The sequence below is a fragment of the Triturus cristatus genome, unplaced genomic scaffold (genome assembly GCF_964204655.1).
Source record: "Triturus cristatus unplaced genomic scaffold, aTriCri1.1 SCAFFOLD_216, whole genome shotgun sequence".
Classification (NCBI taxonomy): Eukaryota; Metazoa; Chordata; class Amphibia; order Caudata; family Salamandridae; genus Triturus; species Triturus cristatus.
The window spans coordinates 771,521-795,537 of record NW_028187679.1 but is presented as its reverse complement, the minus strand read 5'-3'; the positions used below and the strand labels follow the sequence as shown (position 1 = coordinate 795,537).

Here is a 24,017-nt window from a genome sequence, read left to right as displayed (position 1 = left end):
AAGTGCTGCAGTAGGAGTTGTAATGACACTGGATGGAAAGGGAAGAAGGGTTGCAGGAGAAAATGCCACCCCACTGGATGGATAGAGCAGAAGTGCTGCAGGAGGAGGTGTAATCACACTGGATGTAAAGGGAAGAAGTGCTGTACGAGGAGGGGTAATCACACTGGATGGAAAGAAAAGAAGTGATGTAGGAAGAGGTTTAATCACACAGAATGGAAAGGGATGAAGTTCTGCAGGAGGAGGTGTGATCACACTGGATGGAAAGGGATGAAGGGCTGTAGGAGGATGTTTGATCACAATGGATGGAAAGGGAAGAAGTGCTGGTGGAGGAGGTGTAATCACACTGGCGGAAAGGGGAGAAGTGATGTAGGAGGAGGTGTAATGACACTGGATGGAAAGAAAAGAAGTGGTGTAGGAGGAGGTGTAATCACACTGGATGGAAAAAAAGAAGAGCTGTAGGAGGAGGTGTAAGCACACTGGATGGAAAGGGATGATGTGAGGTAGGAGGAGGAGTAATCTCATTGGATGGAAAGGGAAGATGTGCTGGTGGAGGAGATGTAATCACACTGGATGGAAAGGGAAGAAGTGCAGTAGGAGGAGGTGTGTTCACACTGGATGGAAAGAACAGAAGTGCTGCAGGATGAGGTGTAATCACACTGGATGGAAAGAAAAGAAGTGCTGTAGGAGGAGGTGTAATCACACTGGCTGGAAAGGGAAGAAGTGCTTTAGGAGGAGGTGTAATCACACTGAATGGAAAGAAAAGAAGTGCTGCAGGATGAGTTGTAATCACACTGGATGGAAAGAAAAGAAGTGCTGTAGGAGGAGGTTTAATCACACTGGATGGAAAGGGAAGAAGCGGTGCAGGAGAAACTGTCAACCCACTGGATGGAAAGAGAATAAGTGCTGTAGGAGGAGGTGTAATCACACTGGATGGAGAGGGATGTAGTGAAGTAGGAGGAGGTGTAATCACACTGGCTGAGAAGTGAAAAAGTGCTGCTGGAGGAGGTGTATTGCACACATGATGGAAAGGGAAGAAGTGCTGTAGGAGGAGGTTTAATCACACTGGATAGAAAGGGATGAAGTGCTGTAGTAGGAGGTGTAATCACACTGTATAGAAAGGGTAGAAGTGCTGCAGGAGGAGGTGTAATCACACTGGATGGAAGGGGAAGAAGCGGTGCAGGAGGAAGTGTCATCCCACTGGATGGAAAGAGAAGAAGTGCTGTAGGAGGAGGTGTAATCACACTGGATGGAAGGGGAAGAAGCGCTGCAGGAGGAAGTGTCATCCCAGTGGATGGAAAGAGAAGAAGTGCTGTAGGAGGAGGTGTAATCACACTGTATGGAAAGGGAAATAGTGGTGCAGGTGGAGGTGTAATCAAACTGGGTGGAATGGGAAGAAGTGCTGCAGGAGAAGGTGTAATCACACTGGATGGAAAAGGAAGAAGTGTTTCAGGAGGAAGTGTCATCTCACTGGATGGAAATAACAGAAGTGCTGCAGGAGGAGGTGTAATCACACTGGATGGAAAGAAAATAAGTGCTGAAGGAGGAGGTATAATCACACTTGATGGAAAGGGATGAAGTGCTGCAGGAGGAGGTGTAATCATACTGGATGGAAAGGGATGAAGTGCTTTAGGTGGAGGTGTAATCACACTGGATGGAAAGGGATGAAGTGCTGTAGGAGCAGGTGTAATCACACTGGATAAAAAGAGAAGAATTGCTGTAGGCGGAGGTGTAAACACATTGGATCGAAAGGGAAGAAGTGCTGCAGTAGGAGTTGTAATGACACTGGATGGAAAGGGAAGAAGGGTTGCAGGAGAAAATGCCACCCCACTGGATGGATAGAGCAGAAGTGCTGCAGGAGGAGGTGTAATCACACTGGATGTAAAGGGAAGAAGTGCTGTACGAGGAGGGGTAATCACACTGGATGGAAAGAAAAGAAGTGATGTAGGAAGAGGTTTAATCACACAGAATGGAAAGGGATGAAGTTCTGCAGGAGGAGGTGTGATCACACTGGATGGAAAGGGATGAAGGGCTGTAGGAGGATGTTTGATCACAATGGATGGAAAGGGAAGAAGTGCTGGTGGAGGAGGTGTAATCACACTGGCGGAAAGGGGAGAAGTGATGTAGGAGGAGGTGAAATGACACTGGATGGAAAGAAAAGAAGTGGTGTAGGAGGAGGTGTAATCACACTGGATGGAAAAAAAGAAGAGCTGTAGGAGGAGGTGTAAGCACACTGGATGGAAAGGGATGATGTGAGGTAGGAGGAGGAGTAATCTCATTGGATGGAAAGGGAAGATGTGCTGGTGGAGGAGATGTAATCACACTGGATGGAAAGGGAAGAAGTGCAGTAGGAGGAGGTGTGTTCACACTGGATGGAAAGAACAGAAGTGCTGCAGGATGAGGTGTAATCACACTGGATGGAAAGAAAAGAAGTGCTGTAGGAGGAGGTGTAATCACACTGGATGAAAAGGGATGAAGTGCTGCAGGAGGAAGTGTAATCATACTGGATGGAAAGGGATGAAGTGCTGTAGGTGGTGGTGTAATCACAATGGATGGAAAGGGATGACGTGCTGTAGGAGGAAGTGTAATCACATTGGATGGAGAGGGAAGAAGTGCTGGTGGAGGAGATGTAATCACACTGAATGGAAAGGGAAGAAGTGCAGTAGGAGGAGGTGTGTTCACACCAGGTGGAAAGAAAAGAAGTGCTGTAGGAGGAGGTGTAATCACACTAGATGGAAAGGGAAGAAGTGGAGGTGGAGGAGGTGTAATCACACTGGATGGAAAGATAAGAAGTGCTGTAGTAGGAGGTGTAATTACACTAGATGGAAAGTGATGAAGTGCTGCAGGAGGAAGTGTCATCCAACTGGATGGAAAGAACAGAAGTGCTGCAGGAGGAGGTGTAATCACACTGGATGGAAAGGTAAACAGTGGTGCAGGAGGATGTGTAATCACACTGGATGGAAAGGGAAATAGTGCTGCTGGAGAAGATGTAATCACACAGGATGGAAATGGAAAAAGTGCTGTAGGAAGAGGTGTAATCACACTTGATGGAAAGAGAAAAAGTGCTGGAGGAGGAGGTGTAATCACACTGGATGGAAAGGGAAGAATCGGTGCAGGAGGAAGTGTCATCCCACTGGATGGAAAGAGAAGAAGTGCTGTAGGAGGAGGTGTAATCACACTGGATGGAAAGGGAAATAGTGGTGCTGGAGGAGGTGTAATAACACTGGATGAAAAGTGAAGAAGTGCTGGTGAAGGAGGTGTAATCACACTGGATGGAAAGGGAAGACGTGCTGTAGGAGGAAGTGTAATCACACTGGATGGAAAGGGAAGAAGTGATGTAGGATGAGGTGTAATCACACAGGATGTACAGAAAGGAAGTGCTGTAGGAGGAGGTGTAAAAACATTGGATCAAAAGGGAAGAAGTGCTGCAGGAGGAGGTGTAATCACACTGGATGGAAAGGGAAGAAGTGTTTCAGGAGGAAGTGTCATCACACTGGATGGAAAGAACAGAAGTGCTGTAGGAGGAGGTGTAATCACAGTGGATAGAAAGAAAATTATTGCTCTAGGGGGAGGTGTAATCACACTGGATGGAAAGAAAGGAAGTGCTGTAGGAGGAGGTGTAAACACTTTGGATCGAAAGGGAAGAAGTGCTGCAGTAGGAGGTGTAATCACACTGGATGGAAAGGGAAGAAGTGTTGCAGGAGAAAATGTCATCCCACTGGATGGAAAGAGCAGAAGTGCTGCAGGAGGAGATGCAATCACACTGGATGGAAAGGGAAGAAGTGCTGTACGAGGAGGTGTAATCACACTGGATGGAAAGGGAAGAAGTGCTGGTGGAGGAGGTGTAATCACACTGGATGGAAAGGGAATAAGTGCTGTAGGAGGAGGTGTATTTTCACTGGATGGAAATGGATGAAGTGCTGTAGGTGGAGGTGTGATCACAATGGAGGGAAAGGGAAGAATTGCTGCAGGAGGAGGTGTAATCACAATGGATGGAAAGGGAAGAAGTGGTTCAGGAGGAAGTATCATCACACTGGATGGAAAAAACAGAAGTGCTGTAGGAGAAGGTGTTGTAAATTGCAAATAACGATGTGATTAAGCATTTACTAAAGACATTAATTCCCTTCCGTAGAGCATGTTTTCTCTGTTATGTTGACCGAAGTTTGGACTCCATTTTGCATTGTCATGCTTCCACGTGTTCCCCACGAGAAGAGTCCAACCTCTGTGTTAGTTGCTCTTGTAATCTGCCTAGTAACAGTCTATAAATAGCTCCTTTGTCCATCTGGTGCATGCCCAGACTTGACCACATCTGTTATCAGTTAGCCTTGCTTGACCATGTTTTCGCGAGCTCGAGGAATGTGTTAGCTCCGCCCACATATTGATTCAGTATCGAAAATGACCATAAATGGTAATGTTCTTCGGCCTCATGTTGTATCCACCCACTTATGAGCCCCTCCATTGTGTATAAAAGGGGACCATGTACGTAAGTTCTTTGTGCTACTCTATGCAATACTGAAGAGTGTTGTATGGATTGTAGGACCACCCTTAAGGGTTAATAAACCTTGTCTTTGTACTTTGCAGTTTCCGTGCCAACTTCCTTACAGATTCCATTACAGGAGAGCGAACCCTTGTGTCCTGCGGGCCTAGCTGGGGCCTGTATTCATCAATTGGCGCCCGTCACGTGGGGCTCATCGGCGACTCGGATGCTCGAAGGATTGGTCGCGACGAAGGTGAGGAATCTGGCCGGGGACGTGATCACTGCCAGCGGCGTCTTAGCCCTGGCATCCCGAGGTTTTTCTTCCTTCCCTTCCGAGCTGACCGTCTGGGTGGCGCCGGTCCTCGACTGAGACCTCTTCTGTCGGTCCTGCCGTGAAAGCCGTTTGGGCGATTTTGGAGCTTGGCAGTTGGAATCTGGACTCTTGATTGGTAAGAACCGTTGTACGGTACTTGCTCCGAGTTTTTGAAGCCTGGTCTGGCTATTTGAGTTTGATTTGTGATGACTAGTCATATTGTGTATTTGTCTTTGTGAAAATATATGCGTTGCAACACATATAGGCAGGTAATGTGGAGAGATTTCTCCGGAGCTGTGTAACTTTGAACGGCGCAACGATTAAGCGCCCTTTTCTTTATAATATTGCACATTTTGCATTATTTCTGAGCATGCCTGCTTTTAGCGCACTCCGTAAGTGGTGTTGCTGCTTTGGAAACCGGTTGAACCTCGAGGAATCTGCTCCGGCTCCCCCAGAGGGGACTCCTAATAGGGATATGTATGTGAAGCATGGTCTTTCTTCCATAATGTACAGCACAGTATGGAGGAAATATACTAAAAAAGATCCTGAGTTACGATGGCCTTTGTATGGATCGTTTGATATACGTAAGATTGAGTATGTGGAACAGTGTATGTGTAAGCGGCGTGCTCGTCAGGATATGTTTGAGTGTGTGCGGTTGTGGGTGAAAGAAGTGCGTGAGCGAGAGAAGCGTGAGAAAGCGCTGTTTGATAAAGAACAACGAAAGAATGATCATGTGCGTGCACAGGAAGCGAGGTGTCGGGAGGACAGAGAACAGACGGAGAGACAAGAGAAAGAGCGTAGGCTGCAAGTCTCGGGTCAATATGCTGTTCGGCAGCCACTTTATCCTGTCCTTAATAATCTTGATGATGATTTTTATTTACTAGATCGCTCTCCGCCCCCTTATGTGGGCGCATCTGCTCCGAGGCCACAAGATTCTGACCCGGTACCGGGTAAGGTAGATACGCGGTCCATGCTGTCAGCTGAGCAAATGGCTGACCTTCGGCAAGTTTCCTTCCGTGCACTTAAGGGCAAGGTGTCCCTGGATGACTTGTTTCATACTTGGGGGCCGTGGCAGGATAGAGAGAAATTGTATTTTTTGGGTCACTTTGCTGAGGAAGTGACTGCTGCTTACCGGAAATATTCCGATGTTTTTGAGCCTGATGATGTGACATCGGATGCTAAAGCATTGCATAATGGTGTTTTTTCTCCCTCTAAGGCTCCTGACACGGCTCGGCGGCTGTTCGCTTTGCGGGACGCGGTGCTGGCCCTTAAAGGAAAAGCGCGCCAACGAGCAGGGGAGGAGAAGCAGTCGGATTCGTGTACAGCAGAGGGCCACTCCTCCACCTCACAGTCAGATAAGGATGGCATAGTGCATGCTAAACCAATGCGAGAGGCGGCGCCTTTGTATGTTCCTCCTAAAGGAGCGGGGACTAGCTCGGACGTCACCTCCGCCGATGCTAAGGGATATTTTGTGTATAATTGGGTTTATACTCCCTGGCATAGAGCTGATGTTATGGCATTAAAGAATGCGTTGCCTGATCCCCGCAAGAATCCAGCGGCCTTCTACGAAGAAGTCGAGGGGGCCTTGAATTCTTGCGTTATGACCTTAGCAGACATTGACTTGTTCTTTGGCCTTATTCTACCGCCGGATATGTGGCGATCTGTCCGAAAGGTAGATGATACAGCTGCTTTTAAGGCTCAGTGGTCTGAGCTTGAGGATGAGGATAGGGAGAGGAAGCCCGCGCAGAAACCACCACAGATTATCTTAGACCTCCCCGCTGCTATTCTGACTAAGCTAAAGACAATTATCCCCCCTAAAAAGATTGACTGGAATATGCTAGCTTCATGTAAACAGAAAGTTGACGAGTCAGTTGCAGACTTCTTTACGCGCTTTGAGGAGACGTTTCATGATTTTAGTGGCCAGTCGCTCACGGACGATACGGGTCGCCACCTTTTTGCGGATAAATATGTGGCTAATCTGCTGCCGGCAGTTGCGGCTCGTTTAAAAGCAAGTGAAAGTTCTTGGTCCTCCGCAACCCCGACGGCCCTCCTGACTATCGCTCAGTATTATGAGCGTCAGGAGCAAGAAGCAAAGGGCCAGGAGGAAAAGAAATCGAAAGACCTAAAAACAAAGGTGATGTTGGCACAAGTATATGGCCCGCCCCGGCGGGGTATTAATAGAGGTAGGGGAGGATCTTATGGTCCCCCCTCGGGCCGATCCGATTTGAGTAGGAACCAATGTGCGTATTGTAAGCAAACGGGCCATTGGGCCAGGGATTGCCCGGTGTTGCATGCTTCGCGTCAGGGACATAGTCAGGGTGGCCCGAGAGGTAGAGGGGGTTTCTCGAACTTTAGAGGGAATTCTAACGATCATGCTCGTTTTGACACTACTGGGCAGCAACGAGATAGATCCAATGTTTTTGATCGCCAGCATCAGTATCAAGTGTCGGGGACTGACCGATCGGGGTACCATGATTCTCAGCATGCATAGGAATGCGTTGGATGGGGGTTAGAATCAGTTGAGGTGCCGGTCGATCAGAAGGGTCCTTATGTATCGGCTGAGGTTTTGGGCTCTACCGATCAGTTCCTAGTGGATACAGGAGCGACACGTAGTGCGCTGTCTAAACAATTGGTTCCGAGGGCTCCCCCATCTGGCTTAATGGTTACATCGGTAGGGTTTGACGGTACACTCTCCCGAAGCCCTCTTTCGCAGCCCCTCACGTTTAAGGTTGATTCTTTTTCTGCACCCTGTCCGTTTCTGCTTGCCCCGTACACACCGGACAACATTATGGGCCTTGATATGTTAAAGCATTTTAGGGCTACGATCCGCTGCTCCCCTGCTGGTGTGCGGGTGATATTGAATGACAATTACCCCCGGTCTGAACGGATGTGTGCGATTTCAGAGGATGCGCTGTTAGCCACCCTCCCTCGTGCTCTGTGGGCAACTTCGGATACTGATGTGGGACAAATGGTGATTCCACCGGTCCACATTAGTGTCCAGGAGGGGGCGGTGTTACCACGCCTCCCACAGTATCGTATTTCCCAGGAGGGCGAGGAGGCTCTCATACAGATAGTGCAGGATTTGATTGCAGTGGGGGTAGTGGAGGAAGTTCCCTACAACATTTGTAATAGCCCGATTCTCCCCATTTTGAAAAAGGATACGGATGCCAGAGTCTATCGGTTTATAATTGATTTGAGAGAAGTGAACAAGATCGTGATACCTCAGTACCCAGTGGTTTCCGATATCACGACGTTGCTTACTTTAGTCCCGCCTACGGCAACCATGTTCTCAGTGATCGATTTGAAAAATGCCTTCTTTTCTATTCCCATTCACTCCGATAGCCGATATCTTTTTGGGTTTACTTTAAATAATAGATCTTACCGTTTTTGTAGGATCCCTCAGGGCTACACAGAAAGCCCTAGTATTTACAGCCAGGCTTTGAAAAGACAATTGGACTCCTTTGTTCTGCTCGAGGGGGTCGCCCTCATTCAATATGTCGATGACATCTTGCTGGCGGCTGACACCCTGGAGTTGTGTGAAAAGAGTACGTTATCCTTACTTTCCTTTTTAGCATCCCACAATCATAAGGTATCTAGAAAGAAATTGCAGTTCTGTAGACCAAAGGTGACTTATTTGGGTCACCTTTTGTCTAAGGAGGGGCGTGCACTCACACCGGATCGTATCCAAGTAATCTTGGACACACCGAGACCGTCCACGCAGAAGGATGTGCGTGCATTTTTGGGCCTTGTTTCTTTTTGTAGACAGTGGATATTGGGGTTTTCACATATAGCTAAACCATTGTTAGCCCTTTTGACAAAAGACACGCCTATCCCGATCCCTTGGTCAGATGAATGTGATGCTGCTTTTCAGCAATTACGACAGGCCCTTTGTTCAGCACCAGTTCTAGGGACCCCTGATTATGCAAAACCCTTTTTGTTGTATGTGCATGAGAAAGATGGATGTGCATTGTCAGTTTTAGTGCAGATGCACGGCGATAAGCAGCGCCCTTGTGCATATTTTTCGGCTGTACTTGATCCTGTCGCCCGAGCATTACCAGGGTGTTTTCGCTCGGTTGCGGCGACAGCTGTGTCAATACGCCAAAGCGAGGGAATTGTATTATCTCATAAGCTGTTGGTATTAGTCCCCCATGCTGTTGATGCCCTGCTTAATCAAACAAAAACGCAGCATTTGACCAGCGCCCGTTTAACGGGATATGAGTTGACGCTTTTGGCTCCTCATATTACGTTGAAAAGGTGTGTAACGTTAAACCCGGCCACATTGTTGCCATACCCCGAGACTCAGTCTGAAGCACAGAAAGCACATGATTGTATTCTTGTGACTGAGGAACAGACAAAGGGTCGTATTGATCTCCAGGATACGCCCTTTCCAGATGTAGATGGAGAACTGTGGGTGGACGGATCATGCCTGAAGCTACCAGATGGTACGACTTCAGCAGCGTATGCAATTACTACGTTACAAACGATAGTGGAGACAGCACGCATACCACAGAAATCAGCTCAAGCAGCGGAACTGATAGCATTAACACGAGCATGTGAGCTCAGTACAGGATTATGTGTGAATGTTTATACAGATAGCCGCTATGCCTTCGGAGTAGCGCATGACTTTGGCCTGCTCTGGAAGGAGAGAGGGTTTTTAACGTCACATGGAGTACAGATAATGCATGGAGAGTTAGTTCACAATCTTTTAACTGCATTGACATACCCAAAGAAAATTGCCCTCGTTAAATGTAGCGCCCATAGGAAAGTAGTTGATAAGGTTGGAGAAGGGAATGCGTTAGCGGATCGAGTGGCACGGGAGACTGCGATGCAGCCCGGCGCTACTGCCATGTATGTAGTAAAGTCACAGGTGGAAAGATGGCATGATGCGAAGGAGGAAGTGCGAGAAATGCAAAGGACCGCTACTGACAAAGAGCGGGAACAATGGGCTAGTGAGGGAGAACTGGATGACGAGGGCTGCTGGAGAAATAAGCAGATGGATAGATGGAAATTACCCACGGCTTTTGTACAACCTATGGTTCAGATGGCACATGGGCTAGCACATGTTGGAGCTTCCGCAATTGTAAAATTGCTTACCCAAGTCTGGGAGCATCCAGAGATTGCTAGCACGGCAAAGAGGGTGGTGCAAGACCTGTATGATCTGCTTGAGGTATAACCCAGGAAAGGGTACTCGAACTCCAGCAGGAGGATTTGTGACACCCACTGCACCCTTCGAGGTTCTGCAGATGGATTACATCCAGCTTGAGCGCTGTAACAATTTGAAGTATGTTTTAGTAGTGGTTTGCGCCTTCAGTAAGTGGGTTGAAGCGTACCCTACGAAGGACAATACTGCAATGACTACTGCGAAGCTGCTGTTGAAAGAGTTCTTCCCTCGATATGGCGTTTGTAGACTTCTGTGGAGTGATAATGGGCCTCACTTTGTAGCGGATGTTATAAAGTACGTCTTGAAGGGCCTGGGCATCACCCAGAAGTTTCACGCGGTATTCCACCCTCAGTCTGCGGGACTAGTCGAGAAGTATAATGGTACACTGAAGCTCAAGATCGCTAAAATTCAAGCTTCGACGTCTTTGACTTGGCCAGATGCTTTACCGCTGGCATTATTGTCAATTAGATCGGTACCTCACTCTCGAACTGGCCTTACACCATATGAGATTGTTTTTGGGCGCCCAATGAATATTTGGGGCCCACCAAAACCTAAGGCTGTGTATGATGTACCTTGTGTAATGATGAACGATTATCTGGCACAGTTAACGGATAACTTGGTTTCTATTCATCAACAGGTCCGAGAGGCGCTCCCTGATCGGTCTACCGGTGAAGGACATGGTCTCCGACCTGGCGACCACGTGATGGTGAAAATATTCGACAGAACGAACAGTTTGGAACCGAGATGGGTGGGTCCTGAGCAGGTCCTCCTCGCAACGAGGACGGCTGTGCGAGTCTCCAACAGAAAGAATTGGATCCATTCCCTGCACTGTCGGAAGGTGCCGCCCGGATTGGTGGAACCTGCCGTGCTGACCGATCAACGAGAGATCTTGGCTGCAGAGACAGGCTGTGCTGCGGAGCCAAACGCCACAGAGGAGCTCTTTCCGGACCACGCGACTCCTGGAGGAAGGCGATATCATCTTCGACCAAGGAAGTGAGTTTTCCAGTACCGGGACATATTGTCAGAACGGCCCTTGGGTTAGTGAAACGGAGAGCCAATGAGGCAAGGGGGGGGGATCAGCCCTGCATTAGTGTAGCGACACCCGTCTTGGCCCGTTGGTGAAGAAATCGACCGCTGCCCAAGGAAAAGAGTTCTGACAAAATCTTTAGTTTCAGGAAGATATTGGGTTTTTATTTTTTTTGACATGGAGAAAAAGAAAATCCTTTGTGCATCAGGGTTTATGTTGACAGTAGCTATTGTTGGGATAACCACATGGTTTGTGGAGGATGTAACTCCTGCTCGGAAAATACTTGTGTTGACAACTCCGGTGCCTGAGGAGCACTACTTTTATACATTACCGTATCAAGAGTTGAAACATCGACAGTCTTATTTGAATAACACTTTCATCCAGATGCTGCATCATACCCACGTTGCTACGAATGCTACGAACTGTTGGATATGTGGGATGATGCCAGCCCATCAGAAGAAAGGAGGAACGCCATTCATACCACTTCCTTTCTCTCATAATGGCTCTTGTAGAGCATGGTACACTTTGCTTTTTGCCACTCGGAAACCGACAGTGGGACGATTACTCTTCAGACTTAATAAAGAATGTCATCAGGATAAAGATGGGTATCCGCAAGCGAATGGGACAATTTGGGAATGGGAAGAGTACCGACCAGACAATGAATCTATTCCCTACATCTTCACGAACACTAGAGACACTGCGGGAAAGGACAAATTTGTGATTCAAGTGGCACAAGCTCAAGCGGACCTGTGTGTCCAGAGTGTGGGTTTTATTCCTGTTGGCGTCAGTGATTGTATTACTGTCCTGAACATTGATGGATTGAATAATAGTACCTTTCTAGCGTCCCATAATACATACTTTGTGTGTGGAAATAAAGGTTATTACCGTTTGCCGGCTGGGTGGTCTGGGGTATGCTATGTATCATTCCTATTACCTCCTGTATTCCTAGCACCAGCATCTTATCATAAAGATCTGAAATTATTGAATAATGTGACTGTAAATAGATATAAACGTACTCTATCAATTGATGATGTAGATCAGACTGATACCAGTCTACAACAGTATATTGATTTTAACTTAGGACTGTTTTTCTTTGTTGGAGCTGCTCTAAATAGTAGGAAGATCCGAAGATTAACAAGAGTAGTAGAGGCTGTGACAAACCAGACTGCTGCTGCTCTTGGGAATCTTACAGAAGAATTGCAAATTACTAGAATTGTTGCATTGCAGAATTGTATGGTATTAGATGTCATGTTAGCTGATCGAGGTGGAGCTTGTAAAATTATTGGAAGTAGCTGTTGTGTGTTTATTCCTGATCATACGCCATCAGTTTATAATGCCATCAACAAATTGCATAAAATTGCAGCTGAAATCCATACAGAAAACGGCACTTGGTCCTTTTCTGGATGGTTTTGGGCATTGATTACTGCCTGGGGATGGAAGGTTTTAACTGGTCTCTGTATTATTGTGGCAGTTCTGTTTTCTTGTTGTCTTTGCATTCAATGTGGCCCCTTACTCTGTTCCCTGTGTGTATCATTCTGTATCCCTGATAAGAAAGCTATTGCCGATGTTGCTCATCAGAAACGTTTAGCTAAGGAAGTCGAAGAAATGATGACAATTGACATATATGATGATTATCCTAACAAACCGGATGTCTTCAGTAAATGCTGAAAGGGTCATCTGTTGTAAATTGCAAATAACGATGTGATTAAGCATTTACTAAAGACATTAATTCCCTTCCGTAGAGCATGTTTTCTCTGTTATGTTGACCGAAGTTTGGACTCCATTTTGCATTGTCATGCTTCCACGTGTTCCCCACGAGAAGAGTCCAACCTCTGTGTTAGTTGCTCTTGTAATCTGCCTAGTAACAGTCTATAAATAGCTCCTTTGTCCATCTGGCGCATGCCCAGACTTGACCACATCTGTTATCAGTTAGCCTTGCTTGACCATGTTTTCGCGAGCTCGAGGAATGTGTTAGCTCCGCCCACATATTGATTCAGTATCGAAAATGACCATAAATGGTAATGTTCTTTGGCCTCATGTTGTATCCACCCACTTATGAGCCCCTCCATTGTGTATAAAAGGGGACCATGTACGTAAGTTCTTTGTGCTACTCTATGCAATACTGAAGAGTGTTGTATGGATTGTAGGACCACCCTTAAGGGTTAATAAACCTTGTCTTTGTACTTTGCAGTTTCCGTGCCAACTTCCTTACAGATTCCATTACAGGAGAGCGAACCCTTGTGTCCTGCGGGCCTAGCTGGGGCCTGTATTCATCAAAGGTGTAATCCCATTGGATGGAAAGTGAAGAAGTGCTGGTGGAGGAGGTGTAATCACACTGGATGGAAAGAGGAAAAAGTGCTATAGGAGGAGGTGTAATCACAGTGGATGGAAAGAAAAGAATTCCTGTAGGGGGAGGTGTAATCACACTGGATGAAAGAAAGGAAGTGCTGTAGGAGGAGGTGTAAACACATTGGATTGAAAGGGAAGAAGTGCTGCAGGTGGAGGTGTAATCACACTGGATGGAAAGGGAAGAAGTGCTGCAGGAGAAAAGGTCGTCCCACTTGATGGAAAGGACAGAATTGCTGCAGAAGGAGATGTAATCACACTGGATGGAAAGGGAAGAAGTGCTGTACGAGGAAGTGTAATCACACTGGATGGAAAGAAAAGAAGTGCTGTAGGAGGAGATGTAATCAAACTGGATGTAAAGTGAAATATTGGTGCAGTAGGAGGTGCAATCACACTGGATGGAAAGGGAAAAAGTGCTGCAGGAGGAAGTGTCATGACACTGGATAGAAAGAACAGAAGTGCTGTAGGAGGAGGTGTAATCACGCTGGATGGAAAGGGATGAAGTGCTGTAGGGGAAGGTATACTTACTCAATGGAAGGGGAAGAAGCAGTGCAAGAGGAAGTGTCATCCCCTGGATGGAAAGAGAAGAAGTGCTGCAGGAGGAGGTATAATCACACTAGATGGAAAGAGAAGAAGTGCTGTAGGAGGAGGTGTAATCACACTGGATGGAAAGGGAAGAAGTGTTTTAGGAGGAAGAGTCATCACACTGGATGGAAAGAACAGAAGTGAAGTAGGAGGAGGTGTAATCACACTTTTTGGAAAGGGAATAAGTGCTATTGGAGGAGGTGTAATCACAGTGGATGGGAAGAAAAGAATTACTGTAGGGGGAGGTGTATTCACACTGGATGGAAAGGGAAGAAGTGCTGTACGAGGAGGTGTAATCACACTGGATGTAAAGCGAAATATTGGTGCAGTAGGAGGTGCAATCACACTGGATGGAAAGGGAAAAAGTGCTGCAGGAGGAAGTGTCATGACACTGGATGGAAAGAACAGAAGTGATGTAGGAGGAGGTGTAATCACGCTGGATAGAAAGGGATGAAGCGCTGTAGGAGGAGGTATACTCACACTGGATTGAAAGGGAAGAAGTGCTGTAGGAGGAAGTGTAATCACACTGGATGGAAAGGGATGTAGTGATGTAGGAGGAGGTGTAATCACACTGGTTGAAAAGGGAAGAAGTGCTGGTGGAGGAGGTGTAATCACACTGGATGGAAAGGGAAGAAGTGCTGCAGGAGAAGGTGTAATCACACTGGATGGAAAGAACAGTATTGCTGCAGGAGGAGGTGTAATCACACTGGATGGAAAGAAAAGAAGTGATGTAGTAGGAGGTGTAATCACACTGGAGGGAAAGCGAAGAAGTGCTGCAGTAGGAGGTGAAATCACACTGAATGGAAAGGGAAGAAGTGCTGCCGGAGCAAGTGTCATCCCACTGGATGGAAAGAACAGTAGTGCTGCAAGAGGAGGTGTAATCACACTGGATGGAAAGGGATGAAGTGCTGCAGGAGGAGGTGTAATAACACTGGATGGAAAGGCAAGAAGTGCTGGTGGAGGAGATATAATCACACTGGATGGAATGGGAAGACGTGTTGGTGGAAAAGGTGTAATCACACTGGATAGAAAGGGAAGAAATGCTTTAGGAGGCGGTGTACCCACACTGGATGGAAAGGGAAGAACTGTTTCAGGAGGAAGTGTCATCCCATTGGACGGAAAGAACAGAAGTGCTCCAGGAGGAGGTGTAATCACACTGGATGGAAAGAAAAGAAGTGTTATAGGAGAAGGTGTAATCACACTGGATGGAAAGGGATACATTGCTGCAGGATAAGGTGTAATCATACTGGATGGAAAGGGATGAAGTGCTTTAGGAGGAGGTGTAATCACACTGGATGGAAAGTGATGAAGTGTTGTAGTAGGAGGTGTAATCACACTGGATAGAAAGGGAAATAGTGAAGGAGGAGGAGTTGTAATCAAACTGGATGGAAAGGGAAGAAGTGCTGCAGGAGGAAGTGTCATCACACTTGATGGAAAGAACTGAAGTGCTGTAGAAGGAGGTGTAATCACACTGCATGAAAAGGGAAGAAGTGCTGGTGGAGGAGTTGTAATCACGCTGGATGGAAAGGGAAGAAGTCCTGTAGGAGGAGGTGTAATCAAAGTGGATAGAAAGAAAAGAATTGCTGTAGGAGGAGGTGTAATCACACTGGATGGAAAGAAAGGAAGTGCTGTAGGAGGAGGTGTAAACACACTGGATGGAAAGGGAAGAAGTGCTGCAGGAGAAATTGTCATCCCACTGGATGGATAGAGCAGAAGTGCTGCAGGAGGAGTTATAATCACACTTGATGGAAAGGGAAGAAGTGCTGTACGAGGTGGTGTAATCACACAGGATGGAAAGAAAAGAAGTGCTGTAGGAGGAGGTGATATCACACTGGATGGAAAGGGAAGAAGTGCTGGTGGAGAAGATGTAATAACTCTGGATGGAAAGGGGAGAATTGTTGTTGGAGGAGCTGTAATCACACTGGTTTGAAACAAAAGAAGTGCTGTAGGAAGAGGTGTAACCACACTGGATGGAAAGAAAATAAATCCTGTAGGAGGATGTTTAATCACACTGGATGAAAGCAAAGAAGTGCAGTAGGAGGAGGTGTAATCACACTGGACGGAAAGGGAAATAGGTGTGCAGGAGGAGTTGTAATCACACTAGATGGAAAGGGAACAAGTGCTGGTGGAAGAGGTGTAATCACACTGGATGGAAAGAAAAGAAGTGCTGTAGGAGGTGGTGTAATCATACTGGATGGAACGAAAAGAAGTGCTGTAGGAGGAGGTGTAATCACACTGAATAGAAACGGAAGGAGTGCTGCAGAAGGAGGTGTAATCACACTGGATGGAAAGGGAAGAAGTGCTGTAGGAGGAGGTGTAATCACACTGCATGGAAAGGGAAATAGTGGTGGAGGAGTTGTAATCACACTGGATGGAAAGGGAAGAAGTGCTGCAGGAGGAAGTATCATCACACTTGATGGAAAGAACTGAAGTGCTGTATGAGGAAGTGTAATCACACTGAATGGAAAGGGAAGAAGTGGTGTAGGAGGAGGTGTAATCAAACTGGATGGAAAGGGAAGAAGTGCTGTAGGAGGAGGTATAATCACACTAGATGGAATGAAAGGAAGTGCTGTAGGAGGAGGTATAAACACATTGAATAGAAAGGGAAGAAGTGCTGTACGAGGAGGTGTAATCACACTGGATGGAAAGAAAAGAAGTGCTGTAGGAGGAGGTGTAATCAAACAGGATGGAAAGGGATGAAGTGCTGCAGGAGGAGGTGTAATCACACTGGATGGAAAGGGATGAAGTGCTGTAGGAGGAGGTGTAATCACACTGGATGGAAAGGGATGATGTGCTGTAGGAGGAGGTGTAATCACACTGGATAGAAAGGGATGAAGTGCTGTAGGAGGAGGTCTAATCACACTGGATGGAAAGGGAAGAAGTGCTGGTGGAGGAGGTGTAATCCCACTGGATGGAAAGAAAAGAAGTGCTGTTGAAAGAGGTGTAATCAGACTTGATGGAAAGGAAAATAGTGGTCCAGGAGGAGGTGTAATCACACTGGATGGAAAGAACAGTAGTGCTGCAGGAAGAGGTGTAATCACACTGGACGGAAAGAACAGAAGTGCTCCAGGAGGAGGTGTAATCACACTGGATGGAAAGAAAAGAAGTGCTATAGGAGAAGGTGTAATCACACTGGATGGAAAGGGATACATTGCTGCAGGATAAGGTGTAATCATACTGGATGGAAAGGGATGACGTGCTGTAGGAGGAGGTGTAATCACACTGGATGGAAAGTGATGAAGTGTTGTAGTAGGAGGTGTAATCACACTGGATAGAAAGGGAAATAGTGAAGGAGGAGGAGTTGTAATCAAACTGGATGGAAAGGGAAGAAGTGCTGCAGGAGGAAGTGTCATCACACTTGATGGAAAGATCTGAAGTGCTGTAGAAGGAGGTGTAATCAAACTGCATGAAAAGGGAAGAAGTGCTGGTGGAGGAGTTGTAATCACACTGGATGGAAAGGGAATAAGTCCTGTAGGAAGAGGTGTAATCAAAGTGGATAGAAAGAAAAGAATTGCTGTAGGAGGAGGTGTAATCACACTGGATGGAAAGAAAGGAATTGCTGTAGGAGGAGGTGTAAACACATTGGATCGAAAGGGAAGAAGTGCTGCAGGAGGAGGTGTTATCACACTGGATGGAAAGGGAAGAAGTGCTGCAGGAGAAAATGTCATCCCACTGGATGGATAGAGCAGAAGTGCTGCAGGAGGAGGTATAATCACACTTGATGGAAAGGGAAGAAGTGTTGTACGAGGTGGTGTAATCAAACAGGATGGAAAGAAAAGAAGTGCTGTAGGAGGAGGTGATATCACACTGGATGGAAAGGGAAGAAGTGCTGGTGGAGAAGATGTAATCACTCTGGATGGAAAGGGGAGAAATGTTGTTGGAGGAGCTGTAATCACACTGGTGTGAAACAAAAGAAGTGCTGTAGGAAGAGGTGTAACCACACTGGATGGAAAGAAAAGAAATGCTGTAGGAGGAGGTGTAATCACACTGCATGGAAAGGGAAATAGTGGTGGAGGAGTTGTAATCACTCTGGATGGAAAGGGAAGAAGTGCTGCAGGAGGAAGTATCATCACACTTGATGGAAAGAACTGAAGTGCTGTATGAGGAAGTGTAATCACACTGAATGGAAAGGGAAGAAGTGGTGTAGGAGGAGGTGTAATCAAACTGGATGGAAAGGGAAGAAGTGCTGTAGGAGGAGGTATAATCACACTAGATGGAATGAAAGGAAGTGCTGTAGGAGGAGGTATAAACACATTGAATAGAAAGGGAAGAAGTGCTGTACGAGGAGGTGTAATCACACTGGATGGAAAGAAAGAAGTGCTGTAGGAGGAGGTGTAATCAAACAGGATGGAAAGGGATGAAGTGCTGCAGGAGGAGGTGTAATCACACTGGATGGAAAGGGATGAAGTGCTGTAGGAGGAGGTATAATCACACTGGATGGAAAGGGATGATGTGCTGTAGGAGGAGGTCTAATCACACTGGATAGAAAGGGATGAAGTGCTGTAGGAGGAGGTCTAATCACACTGGATGGAAAGGGAAGAAGTGCTGGTGGAGGAGATGTAATCCCACTGGATGGAAAGAAAAGAAGTGCTGTTGAAAGAGGTGTAATCAGACTTGATGGAAAGGAAAATAGTGGTCCAGGAGGAGGTGTAATCACACTGGATGGAAAGAAAAGAAGTGATGTAGTAGGAGGTGTAATCACACTGGAGGGAAAGCGAAGAAGTGCTGCAGTAGGAGGTGAAATCACACTGAATGGAAAGGGAAGAAGGGCTGCCGGAGCAAGTGTCATTCCACTGGATGGAAAGAACAGTAGTGCTGCAGGAGGAGGTGTAATCACACTGGATGGAAAGGGATGAAGTGCTGAAGGAGGAGGTGTAATAACACTGGATGGAAAGGGAAGAAGTGCTGGTGGAGGAGATATAATCACACTGGATGAAATGGGAAGACGTGTTGGTGGAAGAGGTGTAATCACACTGGATAGAAAGGGAAGAAATGCTTTAGGAGGAGGTGTAATCACACTGGATGGAAAGGGAAGAACTGTTTCAGGAGGAAGTGTCATCCCACTGGACGGAAAGAACAGAAGTGCTCCAGGAGGAGGTGTAATCCCACTGGATGGAAAGAAAAGAAGTGCTATAGGAGAAGGTGTAATCACACTGGATGGAAAGGGATACATTGCTGCAGGATAAGGTGTAATCATACTGGATGGAAAGGGATGACGTGCTGTAGGAGGAGGTGTAATCACACTGGATGGAAAGTGATGAAGTGTTGTAGTAGGAGGTGTAATCACACTGGATAGAAAGGGAAATAGTGAAGGAGGAGGAGTTGTAATCAAACTGGATGGAAAGGGAAGAAGTGCTCCAGGAGGAAGTGTCATCACACTTGATGGAAAGAACTGAAGTGCTGTAGAAGGAGGTGTAATCACACTGCATGAAAAGGGAAGAAGTGCTGGTGGAGGAGTTGTAATCACACTGGATGGAAAGGGAATAAGTCCTGTAGGAGGAGGTGTAATCAAAGTGGATAGAAAGAAAAGAATTGCTGTAGGAGGAGGTGTAATCACACTGGATGGAAAGAAAGGAATTGCTGTAGGAGGAGGTGTAAACACATTGGATCGAAAGGGAAGAAGTGCTGCAGGAGGAGGTGTTATCACACTGGATGGAAAGGGAAGAAGTGCTGCAGGAGAAAATGTCATCCCACTGGATGGATAGAGCAGAAGTGCCGCAGGAGGAGGTATAATCACACTTGATGGAAAGGGAAGAAGTGTTGTACGAGGTGGTGTAATCACACAGGATGGAAAGAAAAGAAGTGCTGTAGGAGGAGGTGATATCACACTGGATGGAAAGGGAAGAAGTGCTGGTGGAGAAGATGTAATCACTCTGGATGGAAAGGGGATAAATGTTGTTGGAGGAGCTGTAATCACACTGGTGTGAAACAAAAGAAGTGCTGTAGGAAGAGGTGTAACCACACTGGATGGAAAGAAAAGAAATGCTGTAGGAGGATGTTTAATCACACTTGATGAAAGCAAAGAAGTGCAGTAGGAGGAGGTGTAATCACACTGGACGGAAAGGGAAATAGTTGTGCAGGAGGAGTTGTAATCACACTAGATGGAAAGGGAAGAAGTGCTGGTGGAAGAGGTGTAATCACACTGGATGGAAAGAAAAGAAGTGCTGTAGGAGGAGGAGTAATCACACTGCATGGAAAGGGAAGGAGTGCTGCAGAAGGAGGTGTAATCACACTGGATGGAAAGGGAAGAAGTGCTGTAGGAGGAGGTGTAATCACACTGCATGGAAAGGGAAATAGTGGTGGAGGAGTTGTAATCACATTGGATGGAAAGGGAAGAAGTGCTGCAGGAGGAAGTATCATCACACTTGATGGAAAGAACTGAAGTGCTGTATGAGGAAGTGTAATCACACTGAATGGAAAGGGAAGAAGTGGTGTAGGAGGAGGTGTAATCACACTGGATGGAAAGGGTAGAAGTGCTGTAGAAGGAGGTGTAATTACAGTGGATGGAAAGAACAGAATTGCTGTAGGAGGAGGTGTAATCACACTGGATGGAAAGAAAGGAAGTGCTGTAGGAGGAGGTGTAAACACATTGGATTGAAAGGGAAGAAGTGATGCAGGAGGAGGTGTAATCACACTGGATAGAAAGGGAAGAAGTGCTGCAGGAGAAAATGGCATCCCACTGGATGGAAAGAGCAGAAGTGCTGCAGGAGGAGGTGTAATCACACTGGATGGAAAGGAAAATAGTGGTCCAGGAGGAGGTGTAATCACACTGGATGGAAAGGTAAGAAGTGCTGTTGGAGGAGGTGTACTCACACTGAATGGAAAGGGAAGAAGTGTTGTCGGAGGAGGTGTAATCACACTGGATGGAAAGGGAAGAAGTGCTGTAGGAGGAGGTATAATCACACTAGATGGAATGAAAGGAAGTGCTGTAGGAGGAGGTATAAACACATTGAATAGAAAGGGAAGAAGTGCAGTACGAGGAGGTGTAATCACACTGGATGGAAAGAAAAGAAGTGCTGTAGGAGGAGGTGTAATCAAACAGGATGGAAAGGGATGAAGTGCTGCAGGAGGAGGTGTAATCACACTGGATGGAAAGGGATGAAGTGCTGTAGGAGGAGGTGTAATCACACTGGATGGAAAGGGATGATGTGCTGTAGGAGGAGGTGTAAATACACTGGATAGAAAGGGATGAAGTGCTGTAGGAGGAGGTCTAATCACACTGGATGGAAAGGGATGAAGTGCTGTATTAGGAGGTGTACTCACACTGGATGGAAAGGGAAGAAGTGCTGGTGGAGGAGGTGAAATCCCACTGGATGGAAAGAAAAGAAGTGCTGTTGGAAGAGGTGTAATCAGACTTGATGGAAAGGAAAATAGTGGTCCAGGAGGAGGTGTAATCACACTGGATGGAAAGGTAAGAAGTGCTGTTGGAGGAGGTGTAATCACACTGGATGGAAAGAAAAGAAGTGCTGTTGGAGGAGGTGTAATCACACTAGATGGAAAGGGAAGAAGTGCTGTAGGAGGAGGCATAATCACACTAGAGGGAATGAAAGGAAGTGCTGTAGGAGGATGTATAAACACATTGAATTGAAAGGGAAGAAGTGCTGTACGAGGAGGTGTAATCACACTTGATGGAAAGGGAAGAAGTGCTGCAGGAGGAGGTGTAATCACACTGGATGGAAAGAACAGAAGTGCTGCAGGAGGATGTGTAATCACACTGGATGGAAAGAAAAGAAGTGCTGTAGGAGGAGGTGTAATCAAACAGGATGGAAAGGGATGAAGTGCTGCATGAAGAGGTGTAATCACACTGGATGGAAAGGGATGAAGTGCTGTAGGAGGAGGTGTAATCACACTGGATGGAAAGGGATGAAGTGCTGTAGGAGGAGGTGTAATCACACTGCATGGAAAGGGATGAAGTGCTGTGTGAGGAGGTGTAATCACACTGGATAGTAAGGGAAGAAGTGCTGCCTGAGGAGGTGTAATCCCACTGGATGGAAATGAAGAAGTGCTGGTGGAGGAGGTGTAGTTGCACTGATAGTTCATACAGCTTTAGTTGGGAGCACTCTATCAAAACCTCCAAGAGAAGGGTGATCATGAGGTTGAAGATGGGGTTGTCCTGTACTCTCCTTTGCCTGTTATCCATTGAGTTTGGGTTCCATGACAGTCGGAAGTGGTTTTGTAGTTCTTACCTGTGCAGTTTACTGCTGCATATCTCCTGTTATAACAAAAGCTCTGAATCTTGTTGTTGTAATGACACTGCAGCAGTTTCTTTTCATCGGCTTTGCACTGGACATCAGAAATCACAACTCTGTCATTCTTTTGTGCCCCGAAGGCTGAGGCTGGAGGGACTGAAATTGGTACTCCACAGTTCAGCTCTTTACACACCACAGTGGCATCTTTCATGTCCCATTGCCTGTCACAGACTCTTTCCCAGGCGTTAGTCACCTTCACCTGTACAATCCCAGCACAGGGGGTGTTGGAGCCTGTCAGTCGAACACTTGCTGTGTCTTAAAAGAAAGAGAATATATTTATAGATAAACAGTAATATTTATTCAACAATATCAAGACCTTTTTTTCCACTGTCTACCATAGTTAAAGGAATACAGAGACAGCAAAAGAAAGAGGTATTAATCATACTTATGCAGACACTGATTTCTTCTGAGGTCAGAGGTCAGTTCCTTTCACACTGTGCTGTGTTAAGAAATGCCTCTAAAGTTTTGAAACTTAAATCTTATTACATGCAATTAACTAATTTTCCAGCTCATGCAGAAGGCGCATGATAGGGAAAAATGCCAGTAGACACCACCCAACAGATTAGTCCAGCAGGATTTGTGACATAGTCTTGGAATCAGTGCAGATGCAGAAAGATTTCATTGACAAACACATTTCTTATGTAAGGTTGGATAGACAATGGGCCTAAGGATGGAGAATGCACATTCTGGCTTCTCTTCAAGGCATGATTGTACCTTGTCCTTGTCAATGGTTGAACATCCGTCACATTTACATATTTGCATTATAACAACACCAGCAGCAACTGGTCTGGATCAATTTCCATCAATTATGCACAGTCCTTGGCAGAGTATTTTAACAGATTTTTTTCGAACTCATATTAACGATTTTCAGTGCATCAGACAGACAAATAAAATACAAAAATGTGCAACACATAAAAGTTAATTTGTGACACACTAGTTTTAGAAACTAAATCAAAGACAGGGGTTAGGGATCTGTTATTCTTAGGAGTTCAGCTGCAGCTCTGAGAGGGAAAGCAAGTATGTTGACAAGAAGAGTGGGGAATGCACTTTCAAAACTACTTTTCAAGTGGAGAAAAAACGTATTTAATGGAATGGACATTATACCCCATGTTGGACTTGACCCTTTTACAGGGTCAGCCCCTAAGTTTTTGCTTTCACCCTCCTGTTTTCTGAACCCATTTCTGTAGGTTGTTAGGACTCTGAACACTTTACATCTGCTAACCAGAGCTAAAGTGCTTCTGGCCTCTCCCTTTAAACATGGTGAAATTGCCTACACCCGATTGGCACATTTAATTTACTTGCAACTCTCCAGTAAAGTAGTGTAATATATTCCCTGGGCCTGTAAATTAAATGCTACTAGTGGGTCAGAAGCACATGACAGGCTTTTCCCACATGGTGTGGAGCTGCCCAGTCATCCAAGGATACTGGCTTAACATATCCAGGACCCTCCTGGAGGTGTGGGTCTGACAATTGAGGCCTCCCCCAAAATTGCCTTCTTGGTCTCCTGGATGACATGGGTGGCCCGAGGGCTGACAGAACTCTGTAGGGCTGGGAAAGCTACTGGCAAAATGTGACATCGCCAAGCATTGGAAGGCGCTGTATGCCCCACTCCCCTTCATGAGGGAATGGAGAGCAGGTGTGGCCAGATGTGTGACATTAGAAGGACCCATCTACTTAGCACATGGATGCCCCAAGAAACGTTCTGAACTTTGGGGCCGATGGTGGGCATACTACTGAGTCAGCATGGGGACAGCCCAAGTTGGGGAAGAGGTTCCATGCAGAGGGGGGGTTTATTGTAACTGGCCCCTGGGGTCCCCTTGAATGGACTGCAAAGGGTGTATCTTTTATGTGCTGATTTTCCA

The 24,017-nt window shown here is 46.3% G+C and overlaps 1 protein-coding gene across 1 annotated transcript in view; it reads right to left on the bottom strand.

Annotated features, from left to right (window-relative positions):
- The window catches only part of LOC146770973 (CD5 antigen-like), a 407,700-nt gene extending 385,296 nt beyond the window's left edge, over positions 1-22,404 (bottom strand). The window contains exon 1 of the mRNA XM_085640383.1: positions 22,093-22,404. Within this exon, the coding sequence (XP_085496509.1) occupies positions 22,093-22,306 (214 nt within the window). The 5' untranslated portion in view covers positions 22,307-22,404. The remainder of the gene's footprint in view (positions 1-22,092) is intronic.
- Positions 22,405-24,017: the final 1,613 nt, after the last annotated feature.